General features: G+C 42.2%; 1 protein-coding gene across 2 annotated transcripts in view; it reads right to left on the reverse strand.

Moving 5' to 3' along the window:
* abcb7 (ATP-binding cassette, sub-family B (MDR/TAP), member 7) overlaps positions 1-17,033 on the reverse strand; it is a 68,006-nt gene that overhangs the window by 14,690 nt on the left and 36,283 nt on the right. For both annotated transcript variants that reach the window (XM_068047271.1, XM_068047270.1), the window contains 7 exons: positions 16,037-16,305; positions 14,013-14,101; positions 13,825-13,912; positions 12,180-12,354; positions 4,994-5,151; positions 4,595-4,758; positions 1,481-1,610 (listed from right to left, as the gene is read on the reverse strand). In XM_068047271.1, coding sequence (XP_067903372.1) covers positions 1,481-1,610; positions 4,595-4,758; positions 4,994-5,151; positions 12,180-12,354; positions 13,825-13,912; positions 14,013-14,101; positions 16,037-16,305 — 1,073 coding nt within the window. The remainder of the gene's footprint in view (positions 1-1,480; positions 1,611-4,594; positions 4,759-4,993; positions 5,152-12,179; positions 12,355-13,824; positions 13,913-14,012; positions 14,102-16,036; positions 16,306-17,033) is intronic.

A 17,033-nucleotide genomic window follows, 5' to 3' on the forward strand; every position in this document is an offset into this window, starting at 1 on the left:
TCATGAGGAGTCTGGACAGAGCAGACAGGGAAAAACTGTTCTCTAATTGACCAAAGGATCCAGACCAGAGGATACCAATTTAAAGTGACTGACAAAAGAAGTGACATGATAAACTTTTTTTTAAATGCAGCAAGCATTTAGGATTTGGAATGTCTATGCCTGGACCAAGGCTGTAATGAGGTTTGGAGCTGTGTGCCCCTGGTGGAACCCAAACTGAGCACTGGTGAGCAGGTTACTGCTGAGTAAGTGCCGCTTGATAGCACTGTTGACAACATCTTCTATCACTTTGCTGATGATTGGGCGTAAACTAATAGGGTGGTAATTGGCTGGGTTGAGATGATCCATCTCTGCTTCCTACTGAGGCCACATCACCACAGATGCCAGTGTTCAGATAATTCAATTCACTCCAAATGGCATCACAAAATGGCTAAAGACATCTCATCCAGCTTAAACATTCATTCCCTCCACCAGCACACGGTGGCAGCAATGTGTACCATCTACAAGATGCAGTCCAGCACCTCCAAACACACAACTTCTACCTCCAAGAAGGACAAGGGCAGCAGGTGTATAGGAACCTACAAGTTCCACTCCAAGTCACCCACCATCCTGACTTGGATCAATATCGCTGGATCAAAATCCTGGCACTCCCTCTCTAATAGTACTGTGGGTGTACCTACACCACACAAAATGCAGCTGTTCAAGAAGGCAGCTACCCCCATCTTCTCAAGAGCAATAAATGCTGGCCTAGCCAATGACGCCCACATCCCAAGAACGAATAAAATGAAAAAGAGGCTACACCATTTGAAGTGATAAGAGCCAGTAAGCAATACTGTCTCAAGTCTTCAAACATCAAAGCCTTTCGACAGAAGCTTCTATACAAAGCCTGCTGCATTTAAATACTCCATCTAGTGGCTTAGCCAAGACCTCAATCTGCTTCATAACTAAAAGATGCACTAAATCTACATCATAAAGATCTGTTGCATACAGTTTACACATTTTTGAATCCTAAGATTAGCATGCAAGGTGAAATCCACAAGAACAGCTCGTCATAGCTAATGTATTTACGCAGTTAAATTATTCCAAATCAGAAAAACAACAGTCTGCCATCTGTCATTGCAGACAGCTTCAAGTTGGGCTCCCACTTTCAGAAGTTAAGATTGCCCAAAGCAAGAATAGTTCAGACCATTGCTGTACTACCAGAAGAATTTAACAATTTGGCTGACAATTTTCATAAAGCAATTAATTTTATGCTACTTACTCATTGAGCATGACATTTGTTCTGAGTTATTACCATGTCAGTTTGCATCCCCCACCCCCGCAAACCCCCCCACTGTCCAGATTATTAAATCTGGATAGATTCAGGCATTCCTACAGTTTGAGGCTATATATGGCAGCTGCTTAAACAAAGACATTTAAACATATCTCATGCATTTTGAGACAGGATGAAAGACGACATTAGGACACTTGCAATTATCTGTACCTGTGGTACAACACCAATCGTTTTCCGCAAGCTTTCCAAACTGATGTCATTAATATTCTGACCAGCCACATAAATGTTCCCTTTCTGAGGTTCGTAGAAGCGGAACAGCAACCTCACTATTGTGCTTTTGCTAAACCAGAAGAAAAAAATTGTACAATTTAAGACATTTACAAGCCTTTGTAGAAACATGAATGAATCTACCAAACTAATGATCATCAACATTAGAAGATTCATTTGCATGACTTATAGAACTGCAAATGTGATAGTCTTTCTGGTAAAAACTGAGGCAAAAAATGTGTCCGGACATTAGTAAAGATCAAAAAAGATACAAAGATATTCAAGATAGAAAGGGGGGGGGGGGGGGCGAGGATGTTGGAGATAATTGATAATCAAACTTGAAGAGGGTTAAACCCAAAGTCCGGATGGATTGCATCGACGTATCTAAAAAGTAGATAGAGACAGCACAGACACAATTACATAAATCTCAAAATTCATTATAAAAGGGAATAATGCCAGAGAACTGGGAGACAGCCAATATTCTCTCTCTCTTTAAAAATATTGGAAGTAGTAGTCCAGGGAACTAAAGACAAGTTAGCTTAACATTGGTGTTAGGAAAGAACAACATCTAAACACCAAAAATTTAAAAACACATGGACGACAAAAAAGAACGTCATGCTTGACCAAACATATTGAATTTTTTGAAGTAACAAAAAAAGTAGACAAGGGTAGTGCAGTAGATGTAATACATTTGGATTTCAAAAGGTCTTCAGTAAGGTACCATATAGTAGACTTATGACTAAGGTCAGAGCATGTGGAGCCAGTGGATAAGTAGCAGAATGGATTGCAAGCTGGCTACGAAACGGAAAACAGAATAGGGGCTATGGGTAACTACTCAGACTGCAAAAGGTAGGAAGAGTTTTTCAACTGACCATTGTTGACAACAATTTACATAAAATGATTTGAACTTGGGAATTGGAAGTACAATTTCTAAATCTGTGGATAAAGTCAAACTTGGGGGTATAGTTAATACTGAGGAAGAATGCAACAAAATGCAAAATATTAATAAACTTGCAGAATGGGCATGTAATTAACAAATAAATTTCAATATAGTTAATTGTGATGTGATGCATTTTGGCAGGAAGTCATGCACCTCTTTGGATGAAATGAGTCAAATTACAAACATGCAAAGAGATCTAGGGGTAGAGACACACAGATCACTAAGAGTAGTGACACAGATTAATAAGGCCATAAAAAAGCAAACAAAGCACTGGAGTTCACTTCTAGCAGAACAGATTTAAAAAATAAGAGAAGTTCTGTTAAACTTGTATAGAACTTTGGTTAGTTCACACTTGGGAGTATTATGCACAGTTGTGGTCTCCATATTATAAAAAAAGGATATTGAGGCACTGGAAAAGGTGCACAAAAGATTTACTAGAATGATACCAAACTGAGAGGATGTATTTATCAGGAAAGTCTGAACTCTGAGGCTCTTTTCTCTGGAAAAATAGAAGCCTGAAGAGTAACCGGATAGAGAAAATGTTTCCACATGGGGAAGTCCAAAATGAGGGGTCACTTAAAATTCAATAGTGAATTCAGAGGAACCTTCTTTACCCAAAGAGTGGCAAGAATATGAAAAGCACTACCACAAGGAGTAGCTGAGGAAAATAGCATAGATGCATTTAAGGGGAAACTAGATAAGCATATATGAGGGGAATGGAAAAGAAGGATATGCTGACAGGAAATAAAAACAGAAAATGCTGGAATTCTCAGCAGGTCAGGCATCTGTGGAGAGAGAGCACAGAATAAAAGTTTCAGGTTGAAGATCTTTCGTCAGTTTGATGGAGAGGGGAGAAGGTTCATGTGAACCACCTGGGCCAAATGGCCTGTTTCTATGCTGTAAACTCTATGTAATGCTTCGTCATAACTGTTATTTGCACATTTGAAGGAAAGCTTTATACATATATAAATGAGAGTATTAGGGAATTCTGTTTGTGTTTTTTTTTTAATATACAAACCTTTGCTTTAGGAACATTCATACCACAGCTGTCTCTGTACAGGATAGGGATAGGTAGCACTGCACTTTACTTTAAAATCTTGGTAATGATCAGACTGGAAGCTTCAAAATTTTGAATCACCTTTACCCATTTAAACTAATGACCGAGAGAATTAAACTGCTTCTGGATGTCCATCAAGTGCACCATTTTGGATGAATTAGGTCAAAAAGATTAGCTTTGAGGATGCTTTTAAAAGCACTGCCAGGGGCCCCTCTATGGGCCACAGAGTGCCCAATAAGGATGCCCCCCCCCCCCACCCCACACCTGAGCCAACAGAGTGGGTGCCAGTGTTCACCAGGCAGTCTCCCCAAATGGCAGAGGGCCCACCTGCTGCTGGTAAAATGCCAGCGAGAAGTGGCCCTTAATCGGCCACTTATGTGGCACAATTTGCCTCTGGGTGGGAGGGCCATCCTCCACTTTCCCCGCGACTGGTAAAATGCCATGGCGGTAGGAAAGCGATGAGCATTCCATTTTCCGCCTTCCCTTGCCATTTTACTGCCTCAAACCCCCATCATGACCCCAGCCCATCCTTAGAGGGCTGGTAAAATCCAGCCCATAGCCTGATAGCACTGAGGTGATCCTGCCCTCAAGGGAAGTGCTAAGAGAGGGACAGCTGGGCATCAAGACATATATAGAAGCTGACCCATGATTGATGATGATATCACCAATGCTTTGCTGGTCAGAGGTTAACTACCGATAGATGAATAATCAAAACAAGAACATTAGATTCTGAAAGGCTAAATTTCAAATTAAGATAAAAATAAAGGAAAAGAAAATGGCATTGCCTCAGGACTATCACTGACTATAAAAGTCCCTGGTTCAGTTTCTCAATCAAGAAACATCAGTGGGACAGTAAGTCTGGGCTAAAAAGGGGAAACCAGCTAGTGGTCCCACTGCTGACCCCTAATCAACGACTTCTGCCCACAAGCGAGAGGGAGGAAAAGAAAATGAGACAACACGCAAAACACGAGAGACAGTGATGCATAAAGTAGGGAAACTGGACAACAATGCAAGAACAAAAATCTAAATGACAAGATTACCAGTGTAAATGATCACCTACCCAGAACCACTACCACCTACAATTGCCACTTTCTTCCCAGCAGGAACTTCAAACGATACTCCATCGAGGACTTTGTGACCATCAATATATTCAAAGCAAACATCATCAAAAGTGATTGTAGATTTCTCAGGAGAAACCTGAAGCATTGGAACCTTTTCTGTATCCTAAAAGCCCAAAAAACAAAGTTGCATTACTGAGCTAGGAGCCACATACAGTTTTACAAAAACATAAGGGAAGTCACATCAGATTTTCCACCCAGAAGTTAATGACTGAGACTGTTGCTTCAGTTTTTGTAAAAGATTTTCTAGTTCTATTTTATTGAATTTAGACATTAATTTCTGGCAAACATAGAACTTAAAAGTCCTGCATTATTGACTTTCAACAACTGGACCAGCTTACCTTGATCTTTGTGTCAACACTTAGCAAGGTAAACAAAGTGTTCATGTCTATTAGTGCCTGCCGTGTCTCTCTATATACAGTGCCCAGAAAATTTAAGGGAAGCGACAATTGGAATAGTAGTCCATTTACCATCACCAGGTCTCCTACAGTTAGTATACCTATAAAAGAATGGGTGTTACAATAAATTGCTACATAGATTTAAATTCAATTCACCATGAAGAAATATAAAAAAACCTCAAATATTACCTTAAAATTATGAAACAATGTTTGCATTATCCATCGTAAGGTGATGAGTTTAACCAAATATTTAACTTAATGGAAATCTACTAAACTGAATTCATCCATGACTGTTTTGTTAATTCTAAGCTAGCCTCCTACATTGAGCACCTTACTTCGTAGCATTGCCCTCCATCTGCGCAGGAGAAGGAAACATATGACGAAACAAACAGGAAGATCTATCTCACTCAAAACTATGCCTCTAATACAAACTGCAGCTTTAGCATTCATTCATTCTTGGCACATGGGCGTTGCTGCCATTCTGGCATTTAATACCCATCCCTAGTTACTCTCAAGAAAGTACAGGTGGACTGCTTTCTTGAACGCTACACGTGGCAAAGGCACTTCTGAATTTGAGTGCAAAAACTCAATTGAGGGCAATAATAGTTGGGGATTTCAACCACCCCAATATCAACTGGGATACAAACAGCGTGAAGGGGACAGAGGGGACGAAATTCTTGAACTGTGTTCAAGAGAACATTTAGCCAGCACGTAACAAGCCCGAGAGGGGGTGCAATTCTAGATTTAGTGTTCGATAACGAAGCTGGACAAGTGGATGAAGTAACAGTGGGTGACCGTTCTGGAGATAGTGACCATAATACAGTAAGTTTTAGCATAATCATGGAAAAGGACAAAGATAAAACAGGAGCAAAGGTTCTAAATTGGGGGAAGGCAAATTTTACAAAGCTGAGAGGTGATCTGGCGAAAGCGGACTGGATACAGCTACTTGAAGGAAAATCAGTGGCAAACTAGTGGAGGCATTCAAAAGCGAGATACTACAGGCACAGTGTAGGCATGGCCCCACAAAGATTAAGGGTGGTACTGCCAAATCTAGAGACCCCTGGTTATCTATAAGCTTACAGGGTAAGTTAAAACAGAAAAAGAAAGCTTATGATGATCACAAATATCTTCATACTTCAGAACGCCTAGGAGTATAGAAAGTGCATGGGTGAAGTAAAAAAGGAAATTAGGAAAGCAAAGAGAGGACAAGAAAAATTATTGGCAGGTAAGATCAAGAAAAACCCAAAGATGTTTGATCAGTACATTAAGAGCAAGAGGATAACAAAGGAAAGGGTAGGGCCTATTAGAGATGTTCAGGGGAACTTCTGCGTGAATGCAGAAGATGTGGGCTGCGTTATTAATGAGATTTTTGTCTCTGTCTTCAGAGGGTTGATGCAGACATTGTAATTAAAGAGTGTGAAATATTAGATACAATCAGCATAATGAAAGGGGAAGTACTAGATGGTCTGATATCCTTGAAAGTGGATAAATCATCAGGACCAGATGGATTGCAACCCAGGTTGTTAAAGGAAGCCATGGAGGAAATAGCGGATGCGCTGAGGATAATCTTCAAATCCTCACTAGATACAGGCAAGGTACCAGATGATTGGAGGTCTGCGAATGTTGTATCATTGTTTAAAAAGGGTGCGAGGGATAGGCCAAATAATTATAGACCAGTCAGTCTAACCTCGGTGGTGCGTAAATTGTGAGAATCAATTCTGAGGGACAGGATAATCTACCCCAGAATACTGAGGGAGGCAAGGGAAGACATTGCTGGGGCCTTGACAGAAATCTTTGCATCCTCATTGGCTACAGGTGAGGTCCCAGAGGACTGGAGAATAGCCAATGTTGTTCCTTTGTTTAAGAAGGGTAGCAAGGATAATCCAGGAAATTATAGGCCGGTGAGCCTTATGTCAGTGGTTGGGAAATTATGAGAGAGGATTCTTCGGGACAGGATTTACTCCCATTTGGAAACAAATGGACTTATTAGCGAGAGGCAGCATGGTTTTGTGAAGGGGAGGTCGTGTCTCACTAATTTGATTGAGTTTTTTGAGGAAGTGACGAAGATGATTGATGAAGGAAGGGCAGTGGATGTTATCTATATGGACTTCAGTAAAGCCTTTGACAAGGTCCCTCATGGCAGACTGATACAAAAAGTGAAGTCACATGGGATCAGAGGGGAGCTGGCAAGATGGATACAGAACGGGCTCAGTCATAGAAGACAGAGGGTAGCAGTGGAAGGATGCTTTTCTGAATGGAGGGATGTGACTAGTGGTGTTCCGCAGGGATCAGTGCTGGGACCTTTGCTGTTTGTAGTATATATAAATGATTTGGAGGAAAATGTAGCTGGTCTGATTAGTAAGTTTGCGGACGACACAAAGGTTGGTGGAGTTGCGGACAGTGATGAGGATTGTCAGAGGATACAGCAGGATATAGATCGGTTGGAGACTTGGGAGGAGAAATGGCAGATGGAGTTTAATTCGGACAAATGTGAGGTAATGCATTTTGGAAGGTCTAATGCAAGTGGGAAGTATACAGTAAATGGCAGAACCCTTAGGAGTATTGACAGGCAGAGAGATCTGGGCGTACAGGTCCACAGGTCACAAAGTGGCAACGCAGGTGGATAAGGCAGTCAAGAAGGCATACGGCATGCTTGCCTTCATCGGTCGGGGCATAGAGAATAAAAATTGGCAAGTCATGCTGCAGCTGTACAGAACTTTAGTTAGGCCACACTTAGAATATTGCGTGCAATTCTGGTCGCCACACTACCAGAAGGACATGGAGGCTTTGGAGAGGGTACACAAGAGGTTTACCAGGATGTTGCCTGGTATGGAGGGCATTAGCTATGAGGAGGGGTTGGATAAACTCGGATTGTTTTCACTGGAACGACGGAGGTACAGGGGCGACATGATAGAGGTTTACAAAGTTATGAGTGGAATGGACAGAGTGGATAGTCAGAAGCTTTTTCCCAGGGTGGAAGAGTCAGTTACTAGGGGACATCGGTTTAAGGTGAGGGGGGCAAAGTTTAGAGGGGATGTGCGAGGCAAATTCTTTACACAGAGGGTGGTGAGTGCCTGGAACTTGTTGCCGGGGGTGGTGGTGGAAGCAGGTACCATAGAGACGTTTAAGAGGCATCTTGACAGTCAGCACGGATTTGTTAAGGGAAGGTTGTGTCTAACTAACTTGATTGAGCTTTTTGACGAAGTGACGGGGAGGATTGATTAGGGTAGTGCAGTGGATGTGGTCTACATGGATTTTAGTAAGGCATTTAACAAGGTCCCATATGGCAGACTGGTCAGTAAAATGAAAGCCCATGGGATACAGGGGAATGTGGCAGGTTGGATCTAGAATTGGCTCAGGAACAAGAAACAAAAGGTAGTAGTCAACGGATGTTTTTGCGAATGGAAAGCGGTTTCCAGTGGCATTCCACAGGGATCAGTGTTGGGTCGCTTGCTGTTTGTGTTACTATATTAATGATTTGGATTTAAATGTGGGAGGCATGATTGGGAAATTTGCTGACGACACAAAAGTTGGCCGCATAGTTAAGAGGATAGGGCGACACAGTGGCGCAGTGGTTAGCACCTCAGCCTCTTAGCTCCAGCGACCCGGGTTCAGTTCTGGGTACTGTCTGTGCGGAGTGTGCAAGTTCTCCCTGTGACCACGAGTTTCCGCCGGGTGCTCTGGTTTCCTCCCACAGCCAAAGACATACAGGTTGATAGGTAAATTGGCCATTGTAAATTGCCCCTTGTGTAGGTAGGTGGTAGGAGAATGGTGGGGGTGTGGTAGGGAATATGGGATTAATGTAGGATTAGTATAAATGGGTGGTTGTTAGTCGGCACAGACTCGGTGGGCCGAAGGGCCTGTTTCAGTGCTGTATCTCTAAATAAATAAATAAAATAAATAGCTGTAGATTCCAGAATGATATCAATGGTTTGGTTGAGCGGGCGGGAAAGTGGCAAATGGAATTCAATCCAGAGAAGTGTGAGGTCATGCATTTGGGGAGGGCAAATAAAGCGAAGATATTGAGAGGGGTAGAAGTGAGAGACCTTGGAGTGCATGTCTACAGGTCCCTGAAGGTGGCAGGACAGGTAGATGGAGTGGTGAAGAAGGCATATAGATTGCTTTCCTTTATTGGCCGAGGTACTGAATACAAAAGCAGGGATGTAATGCCGGAACTGTATAAAACGCTGCTGGGCCACAGCTACAGTATTGCGTACAGATCTGGTCACCACATTACAGAAAGGACATTATTGCTCTGGAGAGAGTACAGAGGAGATTTACAAGAATGTTGCCGGGGCTTGAAAGTTGCAGCTATGAGGAAAGATTGGAGAGGCTAGGGTTGTTTCCCTGGAACTGAAGAGGCTGAGGAGAGACTTAATTGAGGTGTACAGATTTATGAGGGGCCTTGAGAGAGCAGACAGGAAGGACCTGTTTCCCCTGGCTGGGAGGTCAGTTACCAGGAGACACAGATTTAAGGTGATTGGCAGAAGGATTAGAGGGGACATGAGGAGAAATGTTTTCACCCAGAGGGTGTCTGGAATTCACTGCCAGGAACGGTGGTGGAGGCAGAAACCCTCAGCTCATTTAAAAAGGTACCTGGACATGTATCTGAAGTGCTGTAACCTGCAAGGCTATGGACTAGGTGTTGGAAAGTTGGATTAGATTTGGCGGCTAGTTTTTTTGGCCAGCACGGACACGATGGGCTGAATGGCCTCCTTCTGTGCCGTAATTGTTCTATGGTTCTACACTACTATCGGATAGGGAGCTCCAGGATTTTGATCCAACAGTAATTAAAGAATGGTGATTATATGGACCAATCAGGTTAGTGTGTGACTTAGAGATGATGTCATTCCCATGCAACTCCTGCCCTTGTGTTCAAGGTGGCGGAGGTCACAGGTTTGGCAAGTACTGCCAAAGAAGCTGTGGTGCGTTACTGCAGTGCATCCTGTAGTGCACTTGCAGCGATGATCCATCAGTAGTGGATGTTTAAGCTAGTGGATGTTTAAGCTAGTGGATGTTTAAGCTAGTGGATGTTTAAGCTAGTGGATGTTTAAGCTAGTGGATGTTTAAGCTAGTGGATGTTTAAGCTAGTGGATGTTTAAGCTAGTGGATGTTTAAGCTAGTGGATGTTTAAGCTAGTGGATGTTTAAGCTAGTGGATGTTTAAGCTAGTGGATGTTTAAGCTAGTGGATGTTTAAGCTAGTGGATGTTTAAGCTAGTGGATGAGGTGCAAATCAAGTGGATTGCTTTAGCCTGGATGGTGTTGAGCTTCTTGAATGTTGTTGCAGCATCCCCCAATCTAGGCAAAAGGAGTGTATTCCATCATACTCCTGACTTGTGTTGTATTGGTGGTGGAAATGCTTTGGAGAGTCAGTGATTGCTTCTAGACCATCCTTACTAAAGGATACAAATGTGGAGATGGCAGGCAGTGAAAAGGAGACTAAAAGAAGTTGGATCTCAAATTCAAAATGCTGCATTTTTATGCTAAACTGTAACAGATGTTTAAACTGTATGCCTAATTAGAAATTTGTCACTTTGAAGCACATCAACATTCTACCAACTTTTTTCCAACTTCATTTGAATCAGTTAAAAAAGGACATGGGCCGGAATTTTACTTTCGTCAGACGGGAGCTATCCACTGCCTGGCCTGGGGATCCAGACCGCATTTTACGGTCCCCAGGCCCTGAATTGGTCTGAGGCGGGAAGTCCCGCCTAATGAAGCTGCTGGCAATCAGCGGGCTGGAAGCTTTTAGTCTCAGCAGTGCCACCAGGAACAGTGGCCACTGCTGGAACTGCAATCCGACTGAAGAGGAAGGAAGGCCCCAGGAGAAGGTAAGTTTTTAGGGCCTCGCCGGGGGTGATCGGTCGGGCCCGGTGAGGCAAGGATGGTCGATTGGGGGCACGGGGCGCGTGTTGGGAGTGGATGGGGCATCGGGGCGGCCCTCCATCGGGCACAGGCTGCCTGATCGTGAGGGCCTGCCCCCACCCCACCCCCGGCCAAGGCCATCAGAAAGCCGCCTGCTTTTGTCAGGTAGCTTTTGTCAGGCCTGGGCCTTGACTGGCCATTGGTAAAATCCCCGTGGCGGTGGGCGGAGGCCCTTAAGAGGCCGTTAATTGGCCACTTAAGGGCCTTGATTGACCTGGGGCCACCCGTTTTTTGCCGCCGCCCCGTGTAAAATGGCGGTGAAGGCGGGAGCAGATCGGGAAGGCCCCCCCCAAGGCTCCCACTCCATCTTACGCACGCCCGCACCCCCCCGCTCTTTGGGGAGGCGTATAATTCCGGCCAATGTCATCTTGTTAAGGAGGACGAAGTGAATGACTACCGTCTAACACTGCAATGTTGTACAAAAGATTTGACACGATCACTTTTCAAATGCTTGTTATTAAAATGAACAGGTCACCATATTGCATATGAGCAAAGAGACATAGTTAATCAGGAATTTCTGCATCGCAAGCCAAATCCCTGATGTTACAGCAGGTATGAGTTCATGAGATTTTCAGACAGTTGCAGCTTCATTCCCATTGATGCAACTAATAATGAGGGCTTTTCATCTGGATTGACAGTTGATAAATGGAATACAGTACATCTATTCAATTAATTCTATTTTCCAGAATTGATAAAAAAGAATAGTGGGAGGGGAGAAGGGAAGTATCATCAAAGTATTCCAAAGTAATCTGCTCCACATAATTCACAAAATCAAGAATTCTTTTTCTGCTTGTAGGAGCATTGAATTGCCTCACTTGCCACCACCCTGCTGGATACTCATGACCTACCACATTAGGTCTTGTGCCTGAACGACAGCCACTCTAGTGGTGCTCACAACAATTCAGTGAGTCAATATTCCTTGATAAGTGCAAAAACAGCATCCTTCCAGGTCCTTATTGCACATCTGTGCTCTTACAAACAGAGCCACAGCATGGATGATGAGCAGCTATCGCCAAAGACCTAACACGGCAGGTTCTCCAGCAGGCTGTCAATGAGTGATACAAATAGTATTCTTATTGCAGGAAGTAGGATTACTACTCAAAAAAAACAGATAGCAGGAAAAGAACATTACATCAAAGGATAACCCATACAAAAGTAAAAGCCATAAATCTTTAAACATATTAGCCAGTTTAACTGCACTACCTGTCATGATTCCTTGACTTGCAAGTAACATGATTCCCGTCAGACCAAAGCTAAAGATAAGATTCTGACCAAAGTTCAGCACTGCAAGGCTCGAGGCAGTCTTCAGGGATGCATCTTCATAAGTCTTCAAGTACCCATCATATTTCTCTGCTTCATACTTCTCATTGTTGAAATACTACAAAAGGAATTTAAACCATGGTACTCTTACAAATAAAGGACTGATTTTACATCATAAAAATTTAAATTTTAAATTTAAAGTAAAGAAGCATATTAAGTATAAATATATGAAGGATCTACTTCAGAATGTAATGCCTCTTCTCAGTGATATAGTCTTAAATTATTCCCACCTTTTCCACAATTTTCAGCTTTGTTGTTCTTCTGAAGGGATTGGCTCCTTGTCAGGCTATCTTTCCATGGATGCCAGATAGCCTCTGTTATCTCGCCAAAGTGGCCATTTGTCATGTGCACCTTGGTTGACTATTTAGCCATAGGGGCATCACAGCCAAGACCAGTTTTGATGTCATCCAATGCCCATCTTCGGAGTTCACTGGATTACAATCAGGAACAGAAACCCTGGCTAATTCTCTCCTTTTCAAGCTAGGGGCATGGAAGCCAATTTCTCTCTTCCTGCCAGTGTTTCAGTTGAGATCAACTAACTTAAAACAGACTTGGGATCAAACCTGGAAATTGTTTAAATCAACAGCAAAATACTGCAGGTGCCAAAAGTCTGAAATAAAAACAGATGCTGCCAGACCTGCTGAGTTTACCCAACATTTTCTGTTTTTATTTCTGTGAATTTCTCCGTCCCCGTTACTAACTTAACCAGTTAAGCCACTAAGGAACGCTTCGCTCATTTATTCTGTGACCCAACATATACCATTTTCCCTCTGAAATGTAGGCAGACAGCTTAGTGTCAGGCCTCATCAGAATAACACTACAACTGGCTCCTAAGGTGGTGTAGGACATTGTCTGCTTAGCTACACTCCCACGGGGGTGTAGAGGGGTGGGGGGGCATTGTCATCTCTAAAAGAGAGAAGTTTGACATGTGGTGTGGACGTCCTGCTACATTTCTACCAGTGAATCTTGTTCAGAGAGACAGGACTCAACTGTCTAGGACACAGATTTCTACCAATGCCGCAGCAACATTTGCCAAAGGCAGCTTACTGCAAGCCAGCATTTCCATCCATCAGTCCAGCAACAACAAACACCAATAATGAGGACCAAATTCAATCCTGTATGATAGCTCCTGCATCCTCAACAGTCACTAATTCTGGATCAACTGCAACAACCACACTTACCACAACTGGAGTGTCTCAACATTGTTAGACTGCCCAAAAATATATATTGGATGATCATAAACTTTGCAATATATAATCTAAATAGTTCAGAGTTCATAAGGGAATCAAATGAAATGCAAACAAATGCATACAATCTCGTTTATGCCAAAGGAAATGCTTATGCTAGAGGTGTCAATTATTTTACAACACTTCTACATTACTGAGAACTGTAATGAGAAGAGGGGAGGAACAGTGCAACAATCTAAACTGCATAATCTGCGCAATCTTAAAGCTGGAAATTTTTTTTTTTGCTTTTGATACAAGACTGTCTAGAGCCATAAAACCACATAGAATTCTGCACATCTTACCTTCACAGTCTCATAATTCAGGAGTGAGTCTATTGCAGCATTTCCTGCATCATTATCAGCTTTATTCATTTCGATCCTGAATCGTGTCCTACAAATGAGAAATTACATTGACGTTGTAAAGTCGGCACAAAGACAGTACACACATGAAGGAAAGTGTGAAATCAACAAATTTAACATTGCTACATTACCTCCACTGTGTGATGCCAATAGTAAAAGTTGAATATGCGGCCAAAGTCCCCAGAGTTACTAATGCATACTGTCCACCGCATTTATAATACTGTAGGAAACAAACATTAGAAATGGAAAAATTTCCAGCTCAGAATTTAGTATTTGCTATTGTCAAAAATGTTAGTCATATGCTGCACTTATGATTAAAAACAACCAAATTTGGACAAGTGCATATTTGTTTATAAGAACATGAATTATGTATTTCAACATCGACATTGATTTGGTCCACTATGTTTATGAATAAACTTTTATTAGACACTAGGCCCTGGTTATTGTATTTCAGTGTTAATTAAAAAAAGTGAGAGAAACGTTGTCAATAAATTGCACGTCTAGCCTTTTTAAAAAACAATCTCTACTCAATCCACTGGTTGCAAAGCACTTTGGTACACCTGAAGCACGAGGTGAGGTGTTATATAAATGCAAGATCTTTCTTTCAAGACAATTAATACAAATTGTTAATGGCTGTGCAATAGTTCCAAGACAGTATACATATATCAGAATTTAGTTGCACGTTATGAATTGGCTAACATCCTAGAATGAATTGAATGATTACAATATAGCAGGAGACCATTCAGCCCATTGTGTCCGCGCCGGCTCTCTGAAAGAGCTACTCCACTAGTCCCATTCGCCCGACCTTTCCCCCAGCTTATCAGACGCTTATCCAATTCCCTTTTGACAGCCACAACTGAATCATGAAAACACGTTGACCAACCTCTGGTTTGAGTTACCATAGTACTAATCTTTCCTATCAGTTTGATCCACCTTTTCTGAAATTGAAAATTTTGCATCTCACCATGGTTTAGTTGAGAAACAGAGTGGCCTATAGTCACTGGGACAGCTATGCATAGGTTGAAAGGAAGTGCTTTACAACATAACACAAAGTACTTTGCATCATTTCAAGTAAACATTTTTAAAAATTGCACACTTGTACATCTTATAAAGAAGCTACCTTCCACATCACAAAAGTAATCACATTCAAATTTCCTCAATCACTGCCTAATTTCCTGAATATTGTGCAGCATGTGCTAACAGGAATGGTCAGTGGTGTAGGGCACTGGCATACTATGGATTGGGAGAATGAAAGATCAAGCCAGCAATTTCCTATGTAGTGAATTTCTAACTTTGACCAAGCAACTTCTATACATGGAAAGAAAAGGAAGTCACACATTCTTCACCTCAGTATCATTTCTGACAGCAAATCATCATTTGTAAATTTGATTTCAAGAAGCTTAGTTCCTTGTTTAAGCCAACATTTTTGCCATACTGAACAACTCTTCAATAGAGTCAATAGAACAGCCATACTGTTCCCATACTGGGAAAAACTGCCCTAAAATTTTTCTTGCGTTCTTGAAAGGGATCCAAGAAAAAGCTTGTTTTTAAGATAGGAAATCGCTCTCAAATTTCTAGCCATCTCCTCTCTCTCGATTGTTACCTTTATCATTCTCCATTTTAAATCAATACTGGTATTGCCAGTTTCCACTAAGCTTTAAAAGCTCGAAATATGCTAACTTTTCCTCTACTCCCCTCCCCATATTATAATTGTAATGCAATTAAGAATCATCACAATCTATTTTAACTCATTCTTTGCTAGGACCTCAAGACTATAGAATTCCTTCCCTCATTTAATTTTTCCTTCCTCCCATAGTGTGTTTTTAAAACTCAATCTCAATGTCATATATTCACTATTTTATGATTTACCTAGTTGTTGCTTTTCAACCTTGGTAGCACATTACTACAGACCTGGACACTTCACCTTGGTTTCCTTTATCAAAAATATGAAGCAAGATTGGCAGAAGTCCCAGAAGATAGTACCCAATGGCTGAGGATGTAAAGGGTGTAAAGTAAGTTAACAGACTATTTTCTTATCTTCCCCACCCAAGAATTTGTTTCTGCTCTACAATTTAGTCATACATTAATGTCTGAACATCCTATGGACCATTGCATCTACCTAAATACCAAAAGAAGTTCAAACAGCATTACTTACCAAAATGCTACTGACAAGCAGTACTTCAAAAATGGTGGGACCCAGATTAAACACCAAGGCGCTCAGCACAAAACTGATGGCTCTTGTCCCTCTGTCTATGGCTTTTGAGAGTGCACCCGTCTGCCTGCTGAGGTGGAAACTCAAATCTAAATTGTGCAAGTGGAGGAAGACATTTTTGGCTATTCGCCTGATAGAACTTTGAGCTACTTTGCCAAAGACAGCATTCCTGAGCTCATTGAAGGCGGCTGCACAAACCCTCGAAACACCATCTGGAAAGGAATTTTAGAAGATTTGAATTGCCTTTTTAAAAAATGCTTCATCATTTCAAAGCTACTTTCTCCATGAAGAAAATTTAAATGTTCTCAACCAAAAAGTTAATGATTTAAGTTATGTCTTTGTTACACATACATTTCAATACACTACAATGTCCATCACCAAGAGTGGCTCGGTAGCACCGCTACTGACCGAGCTGGCAGAGTCCTAAAGGACACAGCTGCTAGACTGGGTCTGCGGCAGGTGGTGGGGGAACCAACACGAGGGAACAACATATTTGACCTCGTCTTCACCAATCTGCCTGCCGCAGATGCATCTGTCCATGACAGTATTGGTAGGAGTGACCACTGCACAGTCCTTGTGGATACAAAGTCCCGCCTTCACATTGAGGATACCGTCCATCGTGTTGTGTGGCACTATCACCGTGCTAAGTGGGATAGATTTTGAACAGATCTAGCAATGCGAAACTGGGCATCCATGAGGCGCTGTGGGCCATCTGCAGCAGCAGAATTGTACTCAACCACAATCTGTAACTTCATGGCCCGGCATATCCCCCACTCTACCATTACCATCAAGCCAGGAGACCAACCCTGGTTCAATGAAGAGTGCAGCAGGGCATGCCAGGAGCAGTACCAGGCATACCTCAAAATGAGGTGTCAACATGGTGAAGCTACAACCCAGGACTACTTACATGCCAAACTGCGTAAGCAGCATGCGATAGACA

Source organism: Heterodontus francisci, chromosome 15, assembly GCF_036365525.1.
Source record: "Heterodontus francisci isolate sHetFra1 chromosome 15, sHetFra1.hap1, whole genome shotgun sequence".
In the NCBI taxonomy this organism is placed as follows: domain Eukaryota; kingdom Metazoa; phylum Chordata; class Chondrichthyes; order Heterodontiformes; family Heterodontidae; genus Heterodontus; species Heterodontus francisci.